The sequence below is a fragment of the Leptonotus elevatus genome, chromosome 3 (genome assembly GCF_054856555.1).
Source record: "Leptonotus elevatus isolate MCC_2025b chromosome 3, RoL_Lele_1.0, whole genome shotgun sequence".
Taxonomy (NCBI): domain Eukaryota; kingdom Metazoa; phylum Chordata; class Actinopteri; order Syngnathiformes; family Syngnathidae; genus Leptonotus; species Leptonotus elevatus.
Window position 1 is genome coordinate 14,234,903 of NC_141241.1, and position 17,490 is coordinate 14,252,392.

A 17,490-nucleotide genomic window follows, 5' to 3' on the forward strand; every position below is an offset into this window, starting at 1 on the left:
TATTTTTGTGCATGAGTTGCTGGTTTAAAAAAAAGTGTGTGCGCACATATTGAGAGGAAATGAAAACTGGACAGATGAACTTTACATTCCACATTGTTACTGGTTTTTCAATAAATTAATGGATTTAGGACAACATGTCAAAGGAACGTGGGAGGTTTCACTTGAGAAATGAGATCAGTCATGACTAAAGGCCCTATGTAGTAGTTGGCAACCACAAGCTAAGGTTTTATCAAGGACAGAAAAACATTCTCCATGAACTTGTGTGTACTCCGACGACTATTGGAAGATTGTACATAGCCTTGTTGTCTTGGAAATGTAATTTCCATAACACCACAACGTACATGGAAGAAAAGCAAGTTGAACTGGGGATTCACTTTTAAATGACCTCTTTTAATTAATTTCTTCAGAGGTGTGCAGTGAAACTACACATTTATTAGACTGCCTGTCACAATAATAATAATAATAACAATGCATTGGATTTATGTAGCGCTTTTCTATCTAATCAGATACTCAAAGACGCTTCACATAAAGATTTTGGCAATTACCAATACAGTACTATAAATCTAGGGCTGCTATGACATTAACCTTAAATCGATGGATGGCTGGATAAATGGTTGGGACACAGTGAGACATAACTGCCGGCTGAAACAGGATTCAGGAAGGCTCTATATGGATGATTTTCATTACTGAAAACATAATCTTAGATCAGTAAAAGTAGCATTTTATACCATCCATCCGTCCATCCGAACCGCTAAAAGCAAAATAAATTGGTAGCAATATTTAACTGGACATTCTTTCTGGTCAAAGTGAAGAAAAAAAATCACCTAGAACTTAATTTGGATTAGAACCAAAGTGCACTCTAAATACATACTAACCTCCTCTATATGCCTAAACCAATTTAACATGTATGTATCATCCATAAGGGAAAAGGAAAAACAAAAAATCTCCGAAATGAAAAACAAAACAAACTACAACACAGTGGCCCAGATTTAGGTCACTCATTTTAGGCAATTTGTATCGTGCATTGTGGCATGTTAGGGCATTTCTGAAAGAGCACAAAAACAAATATGCAGTAGATTACTGTATTGACAAAAAATGTCCTTTGCATGCAACACAAACACTGTAACAGTGGTCGACTTGAAGTGTCCGGGACCCCTATTGTGACAGGTGGTGTCACAGTATCAATACAATAACCTCTCGGCCACGACTACCAATAGCCCAGTCCAATACCAGTAGTGTTGTTTCAGATTTTCACCCAGATTCAATGAGTTTCCTCTTTGTAACATATCCGGCCTTGTTCAAGTGAGTTCTAAATGGACAAATTGGTGCCAAAATTCTCCCAGTGAGACATTACATTGTGCATGTTAATGCTGTGGACACCCTTGTTCATTGGAGTTGAATAGGTCCATTATTTTACCATTAAAAATGTAATGAATTTACATGTGTGTCAAAGTCTATATGAACTGTGACAAAAATATTTCTCTAACTTTGGCTCCATGTCAGCAGCACATTAAGAGGTTTACATTGGCTGCACACGCTTAAAGCCTTGTACCCTTAATCCCAGGCCTAGGCTGATCAGAGTGCAACTGCTTCCTGTGTTCCACTAAATAATGGTGAATGAAAAGTTAGTGTGTGGAATTAGTTGCATTTTTTTATTTTTTTATAGAAGTTTCACAGAAATGCCTCATGCTTCCATTAGGACGTCACCATTTTGCTAGGTTGCCTTTGTGAGGTCACATGTTGTCTACCTGTGCCTCCGAAAATACTTATTTAACTGAACAAGCTGTGTAAAGCTTCTGTAAGCACAAAACAACAATACCCCTCCCTCATGTGCTGCCACCCTTATTTGCAGGTTTAATTCCACCTTAAACATTGGTTCTCCCCAATAGGACACAGGCGAGAGGATGAGGGAGCTATTTTGGGAGTGTGAGATAGCAGCCTCACTTAAACTTCTGTAAAGGGAAACAAAAATAGTCATGCTACATACATGAAGAGTCATGGGGCTGTCATGACTTTAGGTTGTGTCATTTCACAAAAAAAATCTGCATCTACAAGACACATACATCATACAAGATTACACAAACATCTTGAATTCATTCATTTCGAATATACTTACATAAGTACAGTACTTACCTGATTATGAAAGCTCAAATTAGTTTTTGGAGTCTAATGGGGATTGTAATGTTTTGTTCAGTGCAACTTTACCTGTCAAGGAGTTAACTACATCAAAAACATGCAGGACTGCGGCTCTCTAGGACCGAACTTGCCTACCCCTGTTGTATACCAACTCACAAACGCTAACCATGTTAAACTGTGCTATTTGTAAATTAAATTGAATACATTTTGAAGCCATATTGCCCAGTCCTGCGATATATTGACTTTTGCTGTGGTGCGAGAGTCATGGTGCTCATCAGAATTCAGTTTCTCTTCTACGGCGTATTTTCAGGATAGAAAATGGATTTGGTTTCACCAGAGGGCAATGAGGCTTTGGTTGCGACTTTGGTCCAGAGACGGTATCCCCCATCCTTCCCTGGCAACATTCTATTTTCTTAGTATTTTCGACTAGTATATTGCACGGGGCACCAAACAACCCACCCAGTGCAACCCCAAGTCTAGCTTTATCCTCCGGAAAATCCTCCCCTAATACTAATGGGATGAGAAATTGTTGACCTGACTCCCTGTGGTATTTTTACTATGTTTTGGACTGACCTAGATTTGGTATGCGTTTTGTTTTGCCGACCTCCTAACCTACTGGCCGGGCCTGCTCATGCATGGCCACTCTGTCTCAATTCATGATGCATGCTATTTCCCATGCATCATGAATTGAGACAGAGTGGCCATGCATGAGCATGGCCACTCAATTCATGATGCATGCTATTTCCCGGGCGGCACGGTGGCTGACTGGTTAGCACGACCGCCTCCCAGTGCAAAGGTTGTGAGATCAAGTCCGGGCTTCGGCCTTCCTGGGTGGAGTTTGCATGTTCTCCCCGTGCTTGCGTGGGTTTTCTCCGGGTACTCCGGTTTCCTCCCACATTCCAAAAACATGCATGGCAGGTGAATTGGACACTCCAAATTGTCCATAGGTGTGATTGAGAGTATGGTTGTTCGTCTCTGTGTGCCCTGCGATTGGCTGGCAACCAGTTCAGGGTGTACCCCGCCTACTGCCCGAAGCCAGCTGGGATAGGCTCCAGCAACCCCGCGACCCTTGTGAGGACAAGCGGTACAGAAAATGGATGGATGGATGGATGCTATTTCCCACTCTAAAACATCTGACATCCGGAATTCTGTAATACTACGTATTAAGAATGTTTATCTTCCCCAAACAGTAATTACCAACAAGAGATATTAGATTTACCATTCAAGATTGCCCAGTACCACTTTTTGATGACATGAGTGTAATTATTTTGTATGTTTTTTTTACAGGGCTCCAGAAATTATTTTGGGATTGCCATTTTGTGAAGCCATAGACATGTGGTCCCTAGGCTGTGTGATAGCTGAGCTTTTCCTGGGCTGGCCCCTTTACCCCGGGGCCCTGGAATATGACCAGGTAAACAAACATTAGCATGACCGTTTTTAGCTTACACTGCCTTTTTTCGTACTTGTTATATATTGTGTGTTTTTGCCTACATATGCTTTTTTGTCTGATTTAAGTCTGTATTTTGAAGTTTTGTGCATCTCCCCCCATTTTGAGCAACTTTATTGCTTTAACCCCTGTCCCTCCTCAAAAGAAAAAAAACTATCCATGTCAACGTTAGACCATCCAAGGGTCTGTCTGGGGCTTGGCAGCATCACAATCCCCATTTCCACTTTTCCATTTGTTTTTCCCCGTCCTTTCCTCCGTCTTCAGTTTGCTTTTCCAGTGTTCGTGCATCTTTCCAAATGTGACACTCTGCAGTGAATTCAGATTTTCCATTCCATGTATTTTGTGTTTAAATATTTTAAGTTTGTGGAAGCTTTTGTTTGATGATGCAGAATTTCTCCTGTGATGTTATGAGATGGCTTATAGCTAGAAACAAAAATCAATGGTCTTCTGATGGAAAACTGTTATTTAGATATATATTGAGAGCTTTTTTTTTACTAGAAATTGTGAAAATACATTATCGGGTGGGAAAGGATATTTTTTTAGATTTAGCAGTCAGCTGCTGTCTGCGAGACTGAGCAGAAATGGGCTTTGCTCCTCCCGATGGACCCATGACGGTGTCTTCCGGGGACCAGACTGATCAGGGCTTATGCTGAGCCGCTTTCCCCTATCCCTTCAAAGCCTGCCAGCAAAGCCTCTGTGTGCCATACTGCACCCTACCTGATGATGCTCTGCCTCCCTGCACCCTCATGAAGTATTTTTATGACGAGCTTTAAAAAAAATTCTGTCACTGGGTCAGGGGAAAGGGAAATCACTCATCACCTCTAAAACCGATTTGACCTCGGTCAACAGCACAAGTCTCAAAATGAAAATCTTAGTTCACATTAGCCAGGCAACATGTCATTAAGCTGCAATAGGGATATTTAAGGAGAGCATTCTCACTTCATGAAAACACACCTTACAGTCTCAAATCACAGAAGGGACGGATGAGTTTGGATAAAATATGCCCAAAATAGGAGGTGTGACATTGACTAAAATAAGAAGCAAGATAATAGGTGAGATGAATCTTGAAATACAGGCCAATTTATCAGATGTGACTGAAAATGTGTCACAGAAATGCGTCAAAGAAATGCTTTTCATATTTGGTGTCAAAGTAAATATGACTAACGAATGTCACAGCACGTGGGATTTCGCATGTAACATGCTGCCGCCAAGCATTATCTCTGGATTAAAATACCTGCTAGTAAACAGTTTAAGATTTGGTTCCATTATTGAATGCTTTACATTCATGACATGTACACTGCTCACCATAAACAAGTGCTCCGCAATAAATATTTTCGAAAACGTTAATGCTGCTTCTTTTCAGAATGAATATTTTCTATGGTACTTAATCCAAACATGAGTGCAAACAGATTAGTTCTAGCGAAAATACATTTAAATTTAACACAAATGTGTCTGATCCAAATCAAAGTTCAGAAAATTTAGTTCAGTAAGAAATGGAGGAAAACCTTACTTTTCATAAGGTGTGTACTCATTTATGGTGAGCATTGTAGTCCCATGGTGTGGCTTAGTACGCAATGGAAGACGCAGAACAAACACCAAGTGAGCATAGACCTTAGCTAATTCATTTGCAACCACTGTTCCCTTCTGGATTCTAAAATTCTCCCAAACCTGCCTACTCCCTTTCACCAATTAGGTACAACAAGTATTATCTGGTCACATGAGAGTTCACAGAGAGAAAAGATCCACTTTGGGGAAACAAACAAACGAACAATTTAGCTAATTTTATGTAGTACATTTTCAAATAGTTCCCATCAACGTTTAAAAAATAAATAAAACAGTTTACAAATAATTAAATACAACATACAAATATACAAGACGACAAGTGACCATACACAAAAACTCCTTAGCCACTTTAAAAAGGAAGACTTCAAAGAATGGCATGACACCACAAATGAAGTGAGGGAAAAAGGAAGAATAATCCAAATTGGTGTTCTGAAACACAACAAAACACACAGACTAAAACCTTTATTTTGAATGATAGAAAGTTCATTTGTATTCGAATTTGGGGCATTTCACAAAAATAGCATCAACAAAGAACCATTTGTCTTTTCAGTGTTCCTTTGTCTTAATATACAGTGAATACACAACTTGCAAATGAAGTTGACTAAAATAAAGAGGCCACAGTTCGAGGCAGCTGCCTGCTGGTGTGAGGTGTCATCCACTTGCCACGGAGGGGATCTGGATGGAGCCACCCCTTCCGTTTCATTTGTACTTATCTTTCTCCCCGGGGTCTGGTTCCATCTTACACAGCATAATGTATTTATAACTCAGACTCCTCCTACTCCTCTCACTCCTCTTAACTTCCTCATCCTATGTTACACTACCTTTTAGTTCACTTTTAATTTCATTAGCCAAGCACGAGAAACTCCTCTGCTTTGGTCATAAGGGCTTGTAGTAACATAAGCACTCTACAGTAGTTTTCAATATTAAAAGCTTTTCTACTCATTTGGTGATCAGACCCCCCAATTCCAACCCGTAATGCTGAGTGTCAAGCAGGGAGGCAAAATGGTCCCATTTTTATAGTTTTTGGTATGACTTGGACACTCTACCACTTGGTCACTGAACTAAACATAAAGACTAAAATATTTAAACATTGAGGATTGTTAACCAAAATCACATTTAAGGAAAGTTTGTTATCTTAATGCTGTAATATTATCATACTTTATCAGTCGTTTATGTTTGATCATTAAATTTAAGTGTAGTATGCCTGTATTTAATATACAGGCCTCTGGTGGCCTCGGTGCATATACACAAGAATGAGTAGCACAATGCCTATTGAGTAATAATTCATGCACTAACGGCTTCATATATCAAGGCTTGAAATTAAGTTTGTTTGCAACGCAGTTTGTGAGTCAGCATTTTCATTTTTCTATAATGTAGACACATTGAAAAGTAAAATTGCAAGCGGACGTGCAAGTGGCGCAACGCTCTTATGTCACATACGTACATACAGGAAGTGGGAGGCGGAAGCGCAGCCATTGGGTTGATGACAAAAGTGTGGGTGGGTGCATTTCATATTGAAACGCAAGGCGAGCACCGTGTGATGAAATCATCACGCGGTCCTTGCGCTCCTCTGAGCCCAGCAAAAAGGAACCAAAAAAGATGAAATTATATGTTCTGCAAATCAATGAGATTCATGTTGCTATACCTTACTAAGGTTTTCTGGGACACTAGAATGGATAGCATTTTCCATTGAATCCATTTCATTCAACTCGTAAGTTAAGGCACCATAAGTGAACTGAACCACACTAGAGTTCAATTGGAAGTGGACCAAGACCACTTTGTCATGCTGACAGCATGTTCTGATTGTCTTACTAGGGAAATGACAAGGTCTAGTGTCCACAATTGTGGAGACCAAAGGCAAGTTGAAGTCACCTATTTCAGATGTGGCCTCTTTAAATTGTTTAGTTGTGAAAATTGTAATATAATATTCAGAGAATGAGATGTGCCTTTCTGTTGCAAAAGCTAGAAGCAATAGAAATACAATCAAATATGTGTTTATATCCGAATTAAATAAAAACAAAGGTTTCTTTCTTTAATTATGTTGGTCATCGTGTGATCTCATTGTCTCTGCCAAGGGAGGCCTTTTGGGCAATAAGCAAGGGTTTTTTCGCCCACACACAGGCTGTTTTTTATTTTTTTTTATTGTGCAGACTTTCTTGTTTATATAGTGCTGATGAAGAGATGGAAAATGTAATTATTGTGCTTTTAAGTGACTGCTCAGTATTGCATGGATCTCTTACCACTGTCATCATCGTATGAGAGGCAGTGGAAAGCTTTTTGGTTGACATGCAGTGATAAAAAAAAAAAAGAAGAAAGATTTCAAACCATCCATCAATTAGAAAGTCTGGTGGGCCGCTGGGCTAATAACGCTAGGGTAAAGCCTGTGATGTATTTCTTTAAAATAAATAAAACCAAATTTATAATATCTCGATTTTGATGAACACTTAATACTACACTATTTACATATTGGTCATGATAAGGGGTACTTGGAGTGACACTTTTTGGGGGGGGTGGTCCTTGATGTAAAAGTTTGAAAACCACTGGTCTAATAAATAAGCACTGTACATGAATGTGTTGCTTAATTTCACTGCCAATTTTCTGTACATCTTGAAAATTTATATGAAGCCAGGAACCAGATGGCTTTACTTTTATGAAAAACAAATTAAGCTTTTCTTATTACATCGACAACAGGGATATATGTTTATGCCCACACACAGGCACATTGCTTGTTGTTTCTACCCCAGGAATAGACAAACACGTAGTCGGGTTTACGGAGACTTTTTAGTCATTCCGATTTAAATTATTCCTAATGGAGATCTCTGGTCACCTGTTTACATGTGACGTGACCTATTCCGATCTGCCGTTTATATGCTCCTCCGTTTAATCGGATCAGCTCCGCGGCTGCCGCGGGATGCACGGACATCGATCACGTGATTTATCAAGATGGCGTTTATTCGTCATTTAGCACAGTAGTTGTGATAGTGTAAACACTTTTATTGAAGCAACATCTTGATTAAAAACAAGTTTCAAGTACTTAAAAACAAGTTCTCCGCTCGCAGACAAGCTCTGGGGAGACGCCGCCATTTTAGTGGGTGGAAACGATGACGTCATGACGCATTTACATCAAGACAGAGCATGCGCATGCCGGACACAGCGTCGCCATTCCGAATGAAGTTCATACATGACGCTTGTTCGAATTGACGAAAGGAATATACCACCACTGTGATTCCGAATGAAATTCCATTCGGATTCAGCTTATTCATTCCGATTAAGGTGTTTATATGGAGCATTTTCATTCCGTTTGGTTGTTAGGATTAATTCTAATCAATACATGGCTCCATGTAAACCAGGCTACTCATGTCAAGCCCGAGCTCAATAAATACCTCGACCAGAGATGCATTAAATGACGCCAGCACAAACATTCTCATGGCGTATAGTAAACTTTAGGTCACGCAACATGTTTTCATCGCTTATACAGAGTGATTCTACTACGCTAAATTTACTGTCAATATTAATTTATTAAAGCTTGCAGGATATTAGATCACCCACACAGCCAATATTGAACATTGCAAATACATTTGATTTCCACCTATCCATCTCAGGTTCTTGTGAAATCTTGTTTTTTGTATATGTGTCTTTACAATTTTGTAAGTCTCAGCACTCTTTGTACATCTAGAGTCTGCTTTTGGAGGCTGTTCAGCAATGTCATTGTGACCTTGTTCCACTTTTTGTTTTATAGCCTTGTTTTTTTTTAGCCATGGAAAATTAACCTTGTTTTTTAGCCATGGAAAATTATTCCAATACTTTTTCCTCCCATATAATTCTCATTTTGTAAACAACTTTCACTCTACTGATGTTTCTAAAATATAATCCCCAAGAGCTGAGCTTTTAGCAATATTACACTTAATTTCTGCCATACTGGAATTCACAAATAGTGTGACATAACAGGATTTTAGCATATTAAGGGTTATACTGGCGCTACAATGATTGACATGGTGTGACACATCTCTGTCACTGTGTGGCTCCATGCTTCTTTGCAGGGCTGAATCTGTAATGCTTGTTGTCCTTAACACTTATGTGTGATTGACGTCAGCGAGGCTGCTCACTGGCCTCCTCACATAAACCTGTGTGTGTGTGTGTGTGTGTGTGTCACACTCCTCCGAAGAGCCATCATTACCAAGGAAGGCGTCTGGCATTTAGCGCAGGAGGGACCTTGTTATCACAGCTAACATGTAAAGACCCTGACACCTGTCATACATCAGCACAGGGATATTTGGGTTTAACTGTTTGACATGAACTGCAATCTTCAAGGTCTGTGATGCAATGCCCAGATGGAGACAATCTGAACCCAGTGACTCTTGACTGTCAGTGATTTTACAGAAATAATGACACTGTTTTTGACCTTTTTTAATGCTCTTAAGCACAGTTTCTTGTGCGTGGGTATTAAATGGATTTTGCTGCCTTTATTTCCTGCACTAGATTGCTAACGTACCTATGAATAGAATTATTGTTTATTCTTGTCTTGTTTTCTTTCTCCATTCCTCTTTTCTGCCCAACAAGATTCGCTACATTTCTCAGACACAAGGTTTGCCTGGAGAACATTTACTGAACGCAGGGACGAAGACAACACGTTTCTTTTGCAGAGAGTCGGACTCGCCTTATGCAGTCTGGAGAATAAAGGTGAACAGTTTTTTTTTGGCACACAACAGCACTGAAACCTCATCTCCTGATTTAACTCCAATGGCACCCTACTACTAAACATTTTCTGTCTCCACAGTCTACAGATGAGCATGAGGCAGAGACGGGGATGAAATCAAAGGAAGCGAGGAAGTACATCTTCAGCTGTTTGGATGACATAGTGCACGTATGTTCAACTCTTCTGACTTCCAAAGAAGTTCAACTTCAGATGTTTACAGGATGTGGTTATTTATCTGCGTAAATGAATAGAAACGCAGAATACCGAACTTCTTGATAAGAGTGAGGACATTTTGTAATCTAAATTTCTTAGTTAAACATTAACAGAAATAAATACTCTAGGTTTTAGTCCTCCTTTACTCAGAACACGGGAAACTCCCACACAATAATAGGTGCTAATCCTTGTCTCTTCTAAGTCAGAATTTGTGTCACCATTTCTAATTTATGGAAATCCATATACCATATTACAATATTATTATCATGACTAAAAGTGTACATTTATTCCAAAAGGACTGAGTTGATATAAATATTTTGTTCCAGGTAAACCTAGTGTTGAATCTAGAAGGCAGTGACTTGCTCGCAGAGAAGGCAGACCGCCGGGAGTTTGTGAGCCTGCTGAAGAAAATGTTGCTCATCGATGCAGAGGAGAGGATCACCCCCGCCGAAGCTCTCAGTCAGCCCTTTGTGACAATGCAGCACCTTCTCGACTTCCCTCATAGCAACCAGTCAGTCCCCTGAAACTCACTTCCTGCAGACGTGACAAAAGATTGGGCATCAGTTTGACCTCTTAACCTCTTGTGTGCACAGCGTGAAGTCGTGTTTCCACATCATGGATATTTGCTCAACCCGTCCCAACACGTATGAGGCAGCCAACAGGAGTACGGGACCCTTTGTCAGACCCGTGGCCGCTACTGCTGCAGCCACAGTTAATCACCCCTTCAACAAAATGACTGTTGTCCACCCTCAAGTAAGCCAATTACAACCTGCTGTCCATACTTGTCTGTCTGTATTCTTACATGTCTCTCAACTTTCATGGTGGTGTGTCCCAACTCGTTGGAGGAATGGCTACAACGAAAAATGGACAAGCGAAATAGATAACCAAGAGAGATTATTTAAAACATAATAATCAGGGTGTAAAACGGAACCTTTTCTTCTACGTATACTGTAAAATGTTTCTGTCTCTGGATTGTCAAGAACCTCTCAATTCATGATCCTCCAAATGCTTGCAGTTATGCATAAAGTATTCCTACCACTCCTAATTAATGCTCGCGAGAAACTTTTGCATTTGAGTCATAAATGGATGATGATGATGATGATACATTTTCAAGTGCTTTTGTCTACTAATGAATGCCGCACTACACTGAAAGGTCCACATAAATGGAGTTCAGGATGGGTGGTGAATGGCCAACATGTAAAACCGTTGTTGCTGATTTCAAAATGTATTTGCTGTGAATCACACTGACTATTTTGGAAAATAGGCACACAAAAAACAGCATATTGGATTGCAGTGTTCAGCCTTAGATTTTGAAAACAAAAATCAGACAATTATCATGAAAACATTGACTTTTTTTTCTGGATTCGAAATGATGCAAATATTTAAAAAAATGTTATGTTCTCCTTCCTTGTCTGAAGGTTTAAACATCTCCTTGCCCTTGTTGCCTTCAAAACTGCAGACTTGCCCCTGTGACTGCCTTGTAGCTCTGCTGTCATGGCAACACAATCACGTCATGTTGCTGAGGTCATGGCAACGCTGCAAATCTGTTGTTGCTGAGGAGAAATAAGGAGCTGACCCTTTTTTCCGTCAGTGCCACCTTATGATGAAAATGATCAATCAATCAAGAATCAGCAAACTTAACATCCTCTATTTTGACCCAGGCTGAGAATGACTGCTACCTGCTTCTCCTTGTCTGCCTTTATCAATAATAACAATGCTTATTAGATACATAGCTTATTTTTCTGCCACATAGGTGACTGTAGTTACATAGAGGAGAGGTGTGGTGCAAGTTAGGTTAGCACCTAGCATTTTGCCGTAAGAGCCGCCATCCAAACAAGGGGATGGGCAACTGTTTTACACACGGCTTTTTTTGGTCTTTTTTTCTTTTTTTTTACGGAACTAGCTCTGAGCAGATTTGTTTGGGTGACATGTCACGAATGGCATGCCGCTTCTGATTGGTTCTCTTGGTCAGAGAGGAAAAAGACGGGCGTGTATGTATAAAATTATTGACATAACAGATTCTGGGTCAGTCAGTTAGTTCAGCTTTGGCGATCGCATGATTGTGGTTTCTGGAATTGTGATTTCGATCCAAAACCAATAAATCGTCACTTGGTGGAGAAATGCTGTTTGGAGCAGTATTATGTAAATGACCCAATTTGTCATTTCACAGTTCGACAGAATTGCTTGCTTACAGACACATTTTCGGAAAAAGCACCTCACAAAAGATAAATTTGGTTATTAATTTGTCACTTGATGGATGGGCAGGCACTCCAGAGACCCGAGATTTGTATACAGGCAATTCAAAAGTCAATTTTTCATCTGCCCCTTTTAACACAATGGAAGGCTGACATTTGCATTTTAAAAATTCAAGCAGGCTCTTTGATGTAGTCACTTTATTCAACCTCAGGAGACCATATTGAGTGACGTGCGCTGCACTAATAAGGACTTGTAATTCTTTAACCTTCTGACGTGCGGCTTTGCGTTAACAATCATGTGCAGCCACACAGAAGCTGGTGGAGAACAATATAGGCCTGGTTCTAAGTATCCAGTGAATGTAATGATAGCCACTAGCCAGCATTAGTAGTGAAGCAGAGGCACATGCTTAAAAGGTATGTGCGCAATATTTGACTCAAAGGCACAACTGAGTCTGTCTTTTATTAAATTGCAATTCATTCACATTATAAATATTTTAGTTGTACTTGAAGTGGTAAATATATTTTTGGATGTGGTTCAATCACACTTTATTTATTTTTAAAGGCATTAGCACCATCTGCCCCCTCGGTGTTGCACCCTGGAATACCATTACAACCAGGAAATGGACAGTTTGGAGGCAACGATTCATTTCAACAGGCGCTCATCTTATGTCCACCCACCATTCAAGGTAGGATGTTTTTTTATTACACGCTTATTCACAGTATAAATTGGACTGGTAATGTAATTCATTATAGGATAGATACATAACATGTGATTCCTTTCAATTAATTGTGTTACTAAAGTGCCAATTCAGTTCCAAGTTCCATCTCAAGGCGCTTTGCATTTGGAGAGAGCGTCTGGTATCATGTACCTCAACTGTAACCAAGTATTCTGTATTTTATCCTTTGCAGGAATACCCACCAACACTGTGAAACCAGCTGGCTACTCTGTTCGAATGGAGGCCTCTGTGCCCCTGGTCACTCAAGCGCCCCCAATCCAGCCCATCCAAATCAGACCAGGAGTTATCACGCAGGTGCTGCAGTCACACATTTTATTGTGGATACCTGCATTATTCACAATGAGCCTTTTACTTATTGTACATGAAACTACAACAGTATGACCTTGACAGATAAGATTGCTTAAGATAGAAAAGTACCTCTTTGTTTTAGATTGCTCGCCTTCCTGTCTAACTCATCTTTGTGACGGCCGTCCCTCAGGGTGTAGAGACAGTCGTTCAGTAACCAGAAGGTCGGCTGTTCGATCCCCGCAAGTCATGTGTCATTGTGTCCTTGGACAAGGCCCTTCACACACATTGCCATTGCCTCCAGTGCTACTCACACTGGTGTATGGAAGGTGCGAATGTTTGGTGGTGGTGGGAGGGGCCATAGGCGCACACTGGCAGCCACGCTTCCGTCAGCCTGCCCCAGGGCAGCTGTGGCTACTTAAGTAGCTTATTGCCACCACAGTGTGAATGTGTGAGCGCACGAATAATGCAACCACTGTGAAGCGTCTTTGCGTGTCCAAAAAAGTGCTATATAAATCGAAAGCATTATTATTACCTCCTCAACCAGGCTGCATAAGAATCTTCCCATACTACGCACTCCCTCACAGACCACTATCTTGTATAGACTGCTCTGTATAACTTGTGTATATTTAAATCTTCAAATTAGTGTTTTATTACCTTTTTTTGGCCCCTGATTCCGATACCCAGTTTTGCAGTATTGGCCGATGCCAATACCATACCAATACCTAGTTTTTTTTCCCAACATGAAAAAGCTGCCCTGCCATTGGTTCAGAGCATTCAAGGGCCAATAGGATATCTTGGCTCAGCATGCAGTGAACACGTCAAACATCAGTGAATGTCGTTCACAAGCAAGACATAAGATGCTGCCTCCAAAGTCCTATATTAGCGTAGGAAATAATGGTATCGGCATGTTACTTTTTAGTACTTGCCGATGCCGATAACACTGTTTTAATGCAGTATCGGGGCCTCTCCCGATTCCAGTATCGGTATCGGAACAACACTAATTAAAATATAAAGAAACCCAAAAGACGATTTTTTTTCCCCCCATATCAATTTTTTTTATTGATCTCACCTAATTACTGAAAATTCCACAACAGAGGCTATAATGTGGAGGTTTTGTGAATGACATGAAAACTGTGTGATGATCACTGATGAGATAAATGTGTCTTCTTTGGATTCTCTGCGCTTAAACAGGCCTGGTCGAACCGAGCCCAGCAGATTTTGGTGCCCACTTGGCAGCAGGTGACATCAGTTCCCCCACCGCCAACCACTTTGGCATCTGACACAGTGGCGGGCCCAGCAAGAGTGGGTGACTGGGGGTAAGCTAAATATGAGTTATGCTAGTCATACTTTCTAATAATAATGAACTTCAACACAATAAAAAAAAAACATTTTTGATAAATGCTATCATAGATTATATAGAGTGAGGGTGTTGTTAGCTTACGTTGTTTTGCTATCATGTGAGATTTTGGTTGCGCTGCAACACAGACACAGAAAGCTGTCGCCCTTGAATATTAATGATTGGTGAGTCATATGCGTATCCTTTGGGACTGAGACCATTTTGTCAGTAATGGTGCTAAAGGCTTTTGGCTCAATGTGCAATGTTCTGTTTTCTTAATGCAGGAAAGTGCGTCCCCATGGTAACCATTACAGCTCAATGATTGCCCACCCTCAGCCGTTCTTAACCAACCAAATGACCATGCCCGCCCACCAGCCAATAAACATAGGCATTGCACACGTGGTGTGGCCGCAGCCCGCTGCCAACAAGAGAGCGAAGCCTTGTACCAACAGGTATGTCATGTTAGTTGCTTTATTCCGTAAAATTAAAATGAGCAATGCATCCCATTGCTGCTGCTATTTTGTCCCTCTTATGCTGCTAAATAAGCTAACAAGACTTTTAAAAGCACCTCTAATTCTGCATCACGCAAACTGCAATCACGATTCGAAGATTAAGGTGTCCATTGAGTGAATGGTGAATACCAAGTAAAAAACTTACCAGTTGTTTATCTACAAATAAATAATTTTGCCATCAAAAGCCCCTTTGAGGTGTCAGAAAAACAAAAAAAAACTTTACGTCTTGAAAATTGAAACCACAGTTCTGCTCAACATGTTTCTTACAAAAAGCAAGTTTTTTTTTTGTCTGCCTCCTGGTCAGTAACCAGTGTTTTTAACCCATGTTGGGAATTAAACTATGGAATGCTCTCCCTGCTGAACTTAAATTGGAGACAAATACAAATGTCTTCAACAAAAAACTGAAACAGTAGCTGAAGTCGGGCCAAAACTGCTCTCATTGAATGAGAGAGATTAGTTAGCCCTATCAACTGTACAGGAGATGTACTCGTGTAATATTATTGTATATTGTTGGAAATTGATTTGGGATTTTAATAACTCTCATTTTAGGCTGTCTCTTACATCCGCCCAAGGGACTGCCAATGACAATTAGCTTAACTTAGCTAACATGGGTACACTTACTTACATGGCAAAATGTTGATTAATGTGCGTTATCCCTTTCAAATTTTTTACTGCTTATAGAAAAAGTTAAAAGTAGAGAGTCTAATTACTTTTGGCAAAAAATGCTCTAAATTGGCTGGCAATATGAGGAAATCTTGCTGACAGTGAAGAAGTTAATAAACGTTGTAAGACGTTAGGCATACCCAATGAAGATTTGACTTTATTATGAACGCCGTTTTCTTGAAGTAACGGTGACATGTTTCTTCCCTCCCACAGAGGCAGCAGCTTTTCCCAAAACACAAACATCCCAAATTTACCATGCCGATCCCCAAAGATGGCTGATACAGCAAAGAATGTGAAAGAGGCAGCAGGGCAAGAAGCGAGGTGCCCTGAAGAAGGGCATGCTGTTATACAGGAGCAAGAAACAGAGCAGGCGGAAGAGGAAGACGACGACAACTGCTGTAAAGTAGAGCCGGACTGTGAGGACCTTTCGGTTTCGCAAGAGCAGCGGCGGCACGCCATGGTGATCTCGGAGCTAACCAGCCCGTCTGTCAGTGTCATCAGCATCAGTAGTGATGAAGAGGAGAGCGCACAAAGGCACTCAATGGGCGAGTGAGTACAGTGCTAGGTCCCCTGAGCGAGAAATAGCTATAGCTCAGTTGTAAATGTCTTTTTGTCTTTGCCAGATGTAAAGGAAGTGCAGATTGCGAGGCGTGCCAGAGCACAGTTAGTATGGAGAGAGTGTGCTCCCTCAGCAGCCCTGACAGCACGCTCAGCACCAGTTCTTCGGCCTCCGTGCAGTCCAGCACGTCACCCTGCAAACATCCCAACAGGTATGATCAATACAGGCTGCTATCGCCACGAATGCCCCAAGCGACAGTGTTTGGCATGAGTCAACACAACAAAGTATTGTCCGTCATGTTTTTCTTCTCTTTCCTCCCGCCCACAGTATGTCTGATGATGAACAGGAGAGTGGGTGTGATACAGTGGACATTTCACCTGCCTCCAACGGCAATAACAGTCCCTTCCCCGAGCGACGTTACTTGGCAAACAGCAATCAGAACTGCAAGCCTCGTGTGCCATGCGTTGCCCTGGAAACCGAGCCCAGCAAGCCAGCCGTGCGTACGGCCGCGGTGCCTCCGATGAGGGTGCAGAACAACAACACTGCTGTCAGTGAAACACCTGGCAACATAGGTAATGCTGACCAGTGTGACCACATATAGTCCACTAATCAATACGTCATGACTGGGTTTAGTATTCCATGTAGAGCCGACTCATCCAGATCTCTGTTTTAATATAGTTGACCTCACTAGTCTAAACATGACATTCAGATTAATATTACATTTGTTTGAATTGTTGAATTGTAAGTTATGCAGCCGTCATTTTCCATCTCAGGGGGCGGCCATTTTGACTGAAGATGACATCACAGTTGCTCAGGGCTCAGGCAACGACCAATCACAGCTCACCTATTTTCTGAAGCTGAGCTGTAATTGGTTGTTCCCTGAGACCTGAGCAACTGTGATGTCATTTTCACCCGACAGCAAGTGGCAAAATGGCCGCCTTCTGATATTGGATCTTGCTGCTTAACTCGTACTCCAAAAATGTAATATTAATCATAATGTCATGTTTAGACTAGTGAGGTCACGTATACCATATTATTGTCAAAAAATGTTTAAGGTCGATTTCCCCTTTAAGCGAGTAAATGAGCCCTGGATTACTTACTTGGCCACACAGGAGAGCAGCGAGGTCATGATAGCGCAAAAGTCT

General features: G+C 40.9%; 1 protein-coding gene across 3 annotated transcripts in view; it reads left to right on the forward strand.

The window, feature by feature from the left end:
• The window catches only part of hipk3b (homeodomain interacting protein kinase 3b), a 39,011-nt gene that overhangs the window by 13,559 nt on the left and 7,962 nt on the right, over positions 1-17,490 (forward strand). For all 3 annotated transcript variants that reach the window (XM_086070793.1, XM_086070795.1, XM_086070794.1), the window contains exons 3-14: positions 3,424-3,547; positions 9,707-9,826; positions 9,924-10,010; positions 10,382-10,566; positions 10,649-10,808; positions 12,813-12,936; positions 13,160-13,281; positions 14,467-14,591; positions 14,896-15,063; positions 16,000-16,335; positions 16,410-16,556; positions 16,673-16,917. In XM_086070793.1, the coding sequence (XP_085926919.1) occupies positions 3,424-3,547; positions 9,707-9,826; positions 9,924-10,010; positions 10,382-10,566; positions 10,649-10,808; positions 12,813-12,936; positions 13,160-13,281; positions 14,467-14,591; positions 14,896-15,063; positions 16,000-16,335; positions 16,410-16,556; positions 16,673-16,917 (1,943 nt within the window). The remainder of the gene's footprint in view (positions 1-3,423; positions 3,548-9,706; positions 9,827-9,923; positions 10,011-10,381; positions 10,567-10,648; positions 10,809-12,812; positions 12,937-13,159; positions 13,282-14,466; positions 14,592-14,895; positions 15,064-15,999; positions 16,336-16,409; positions 16,557-16,672; positions 16,918-17,490) is intronic.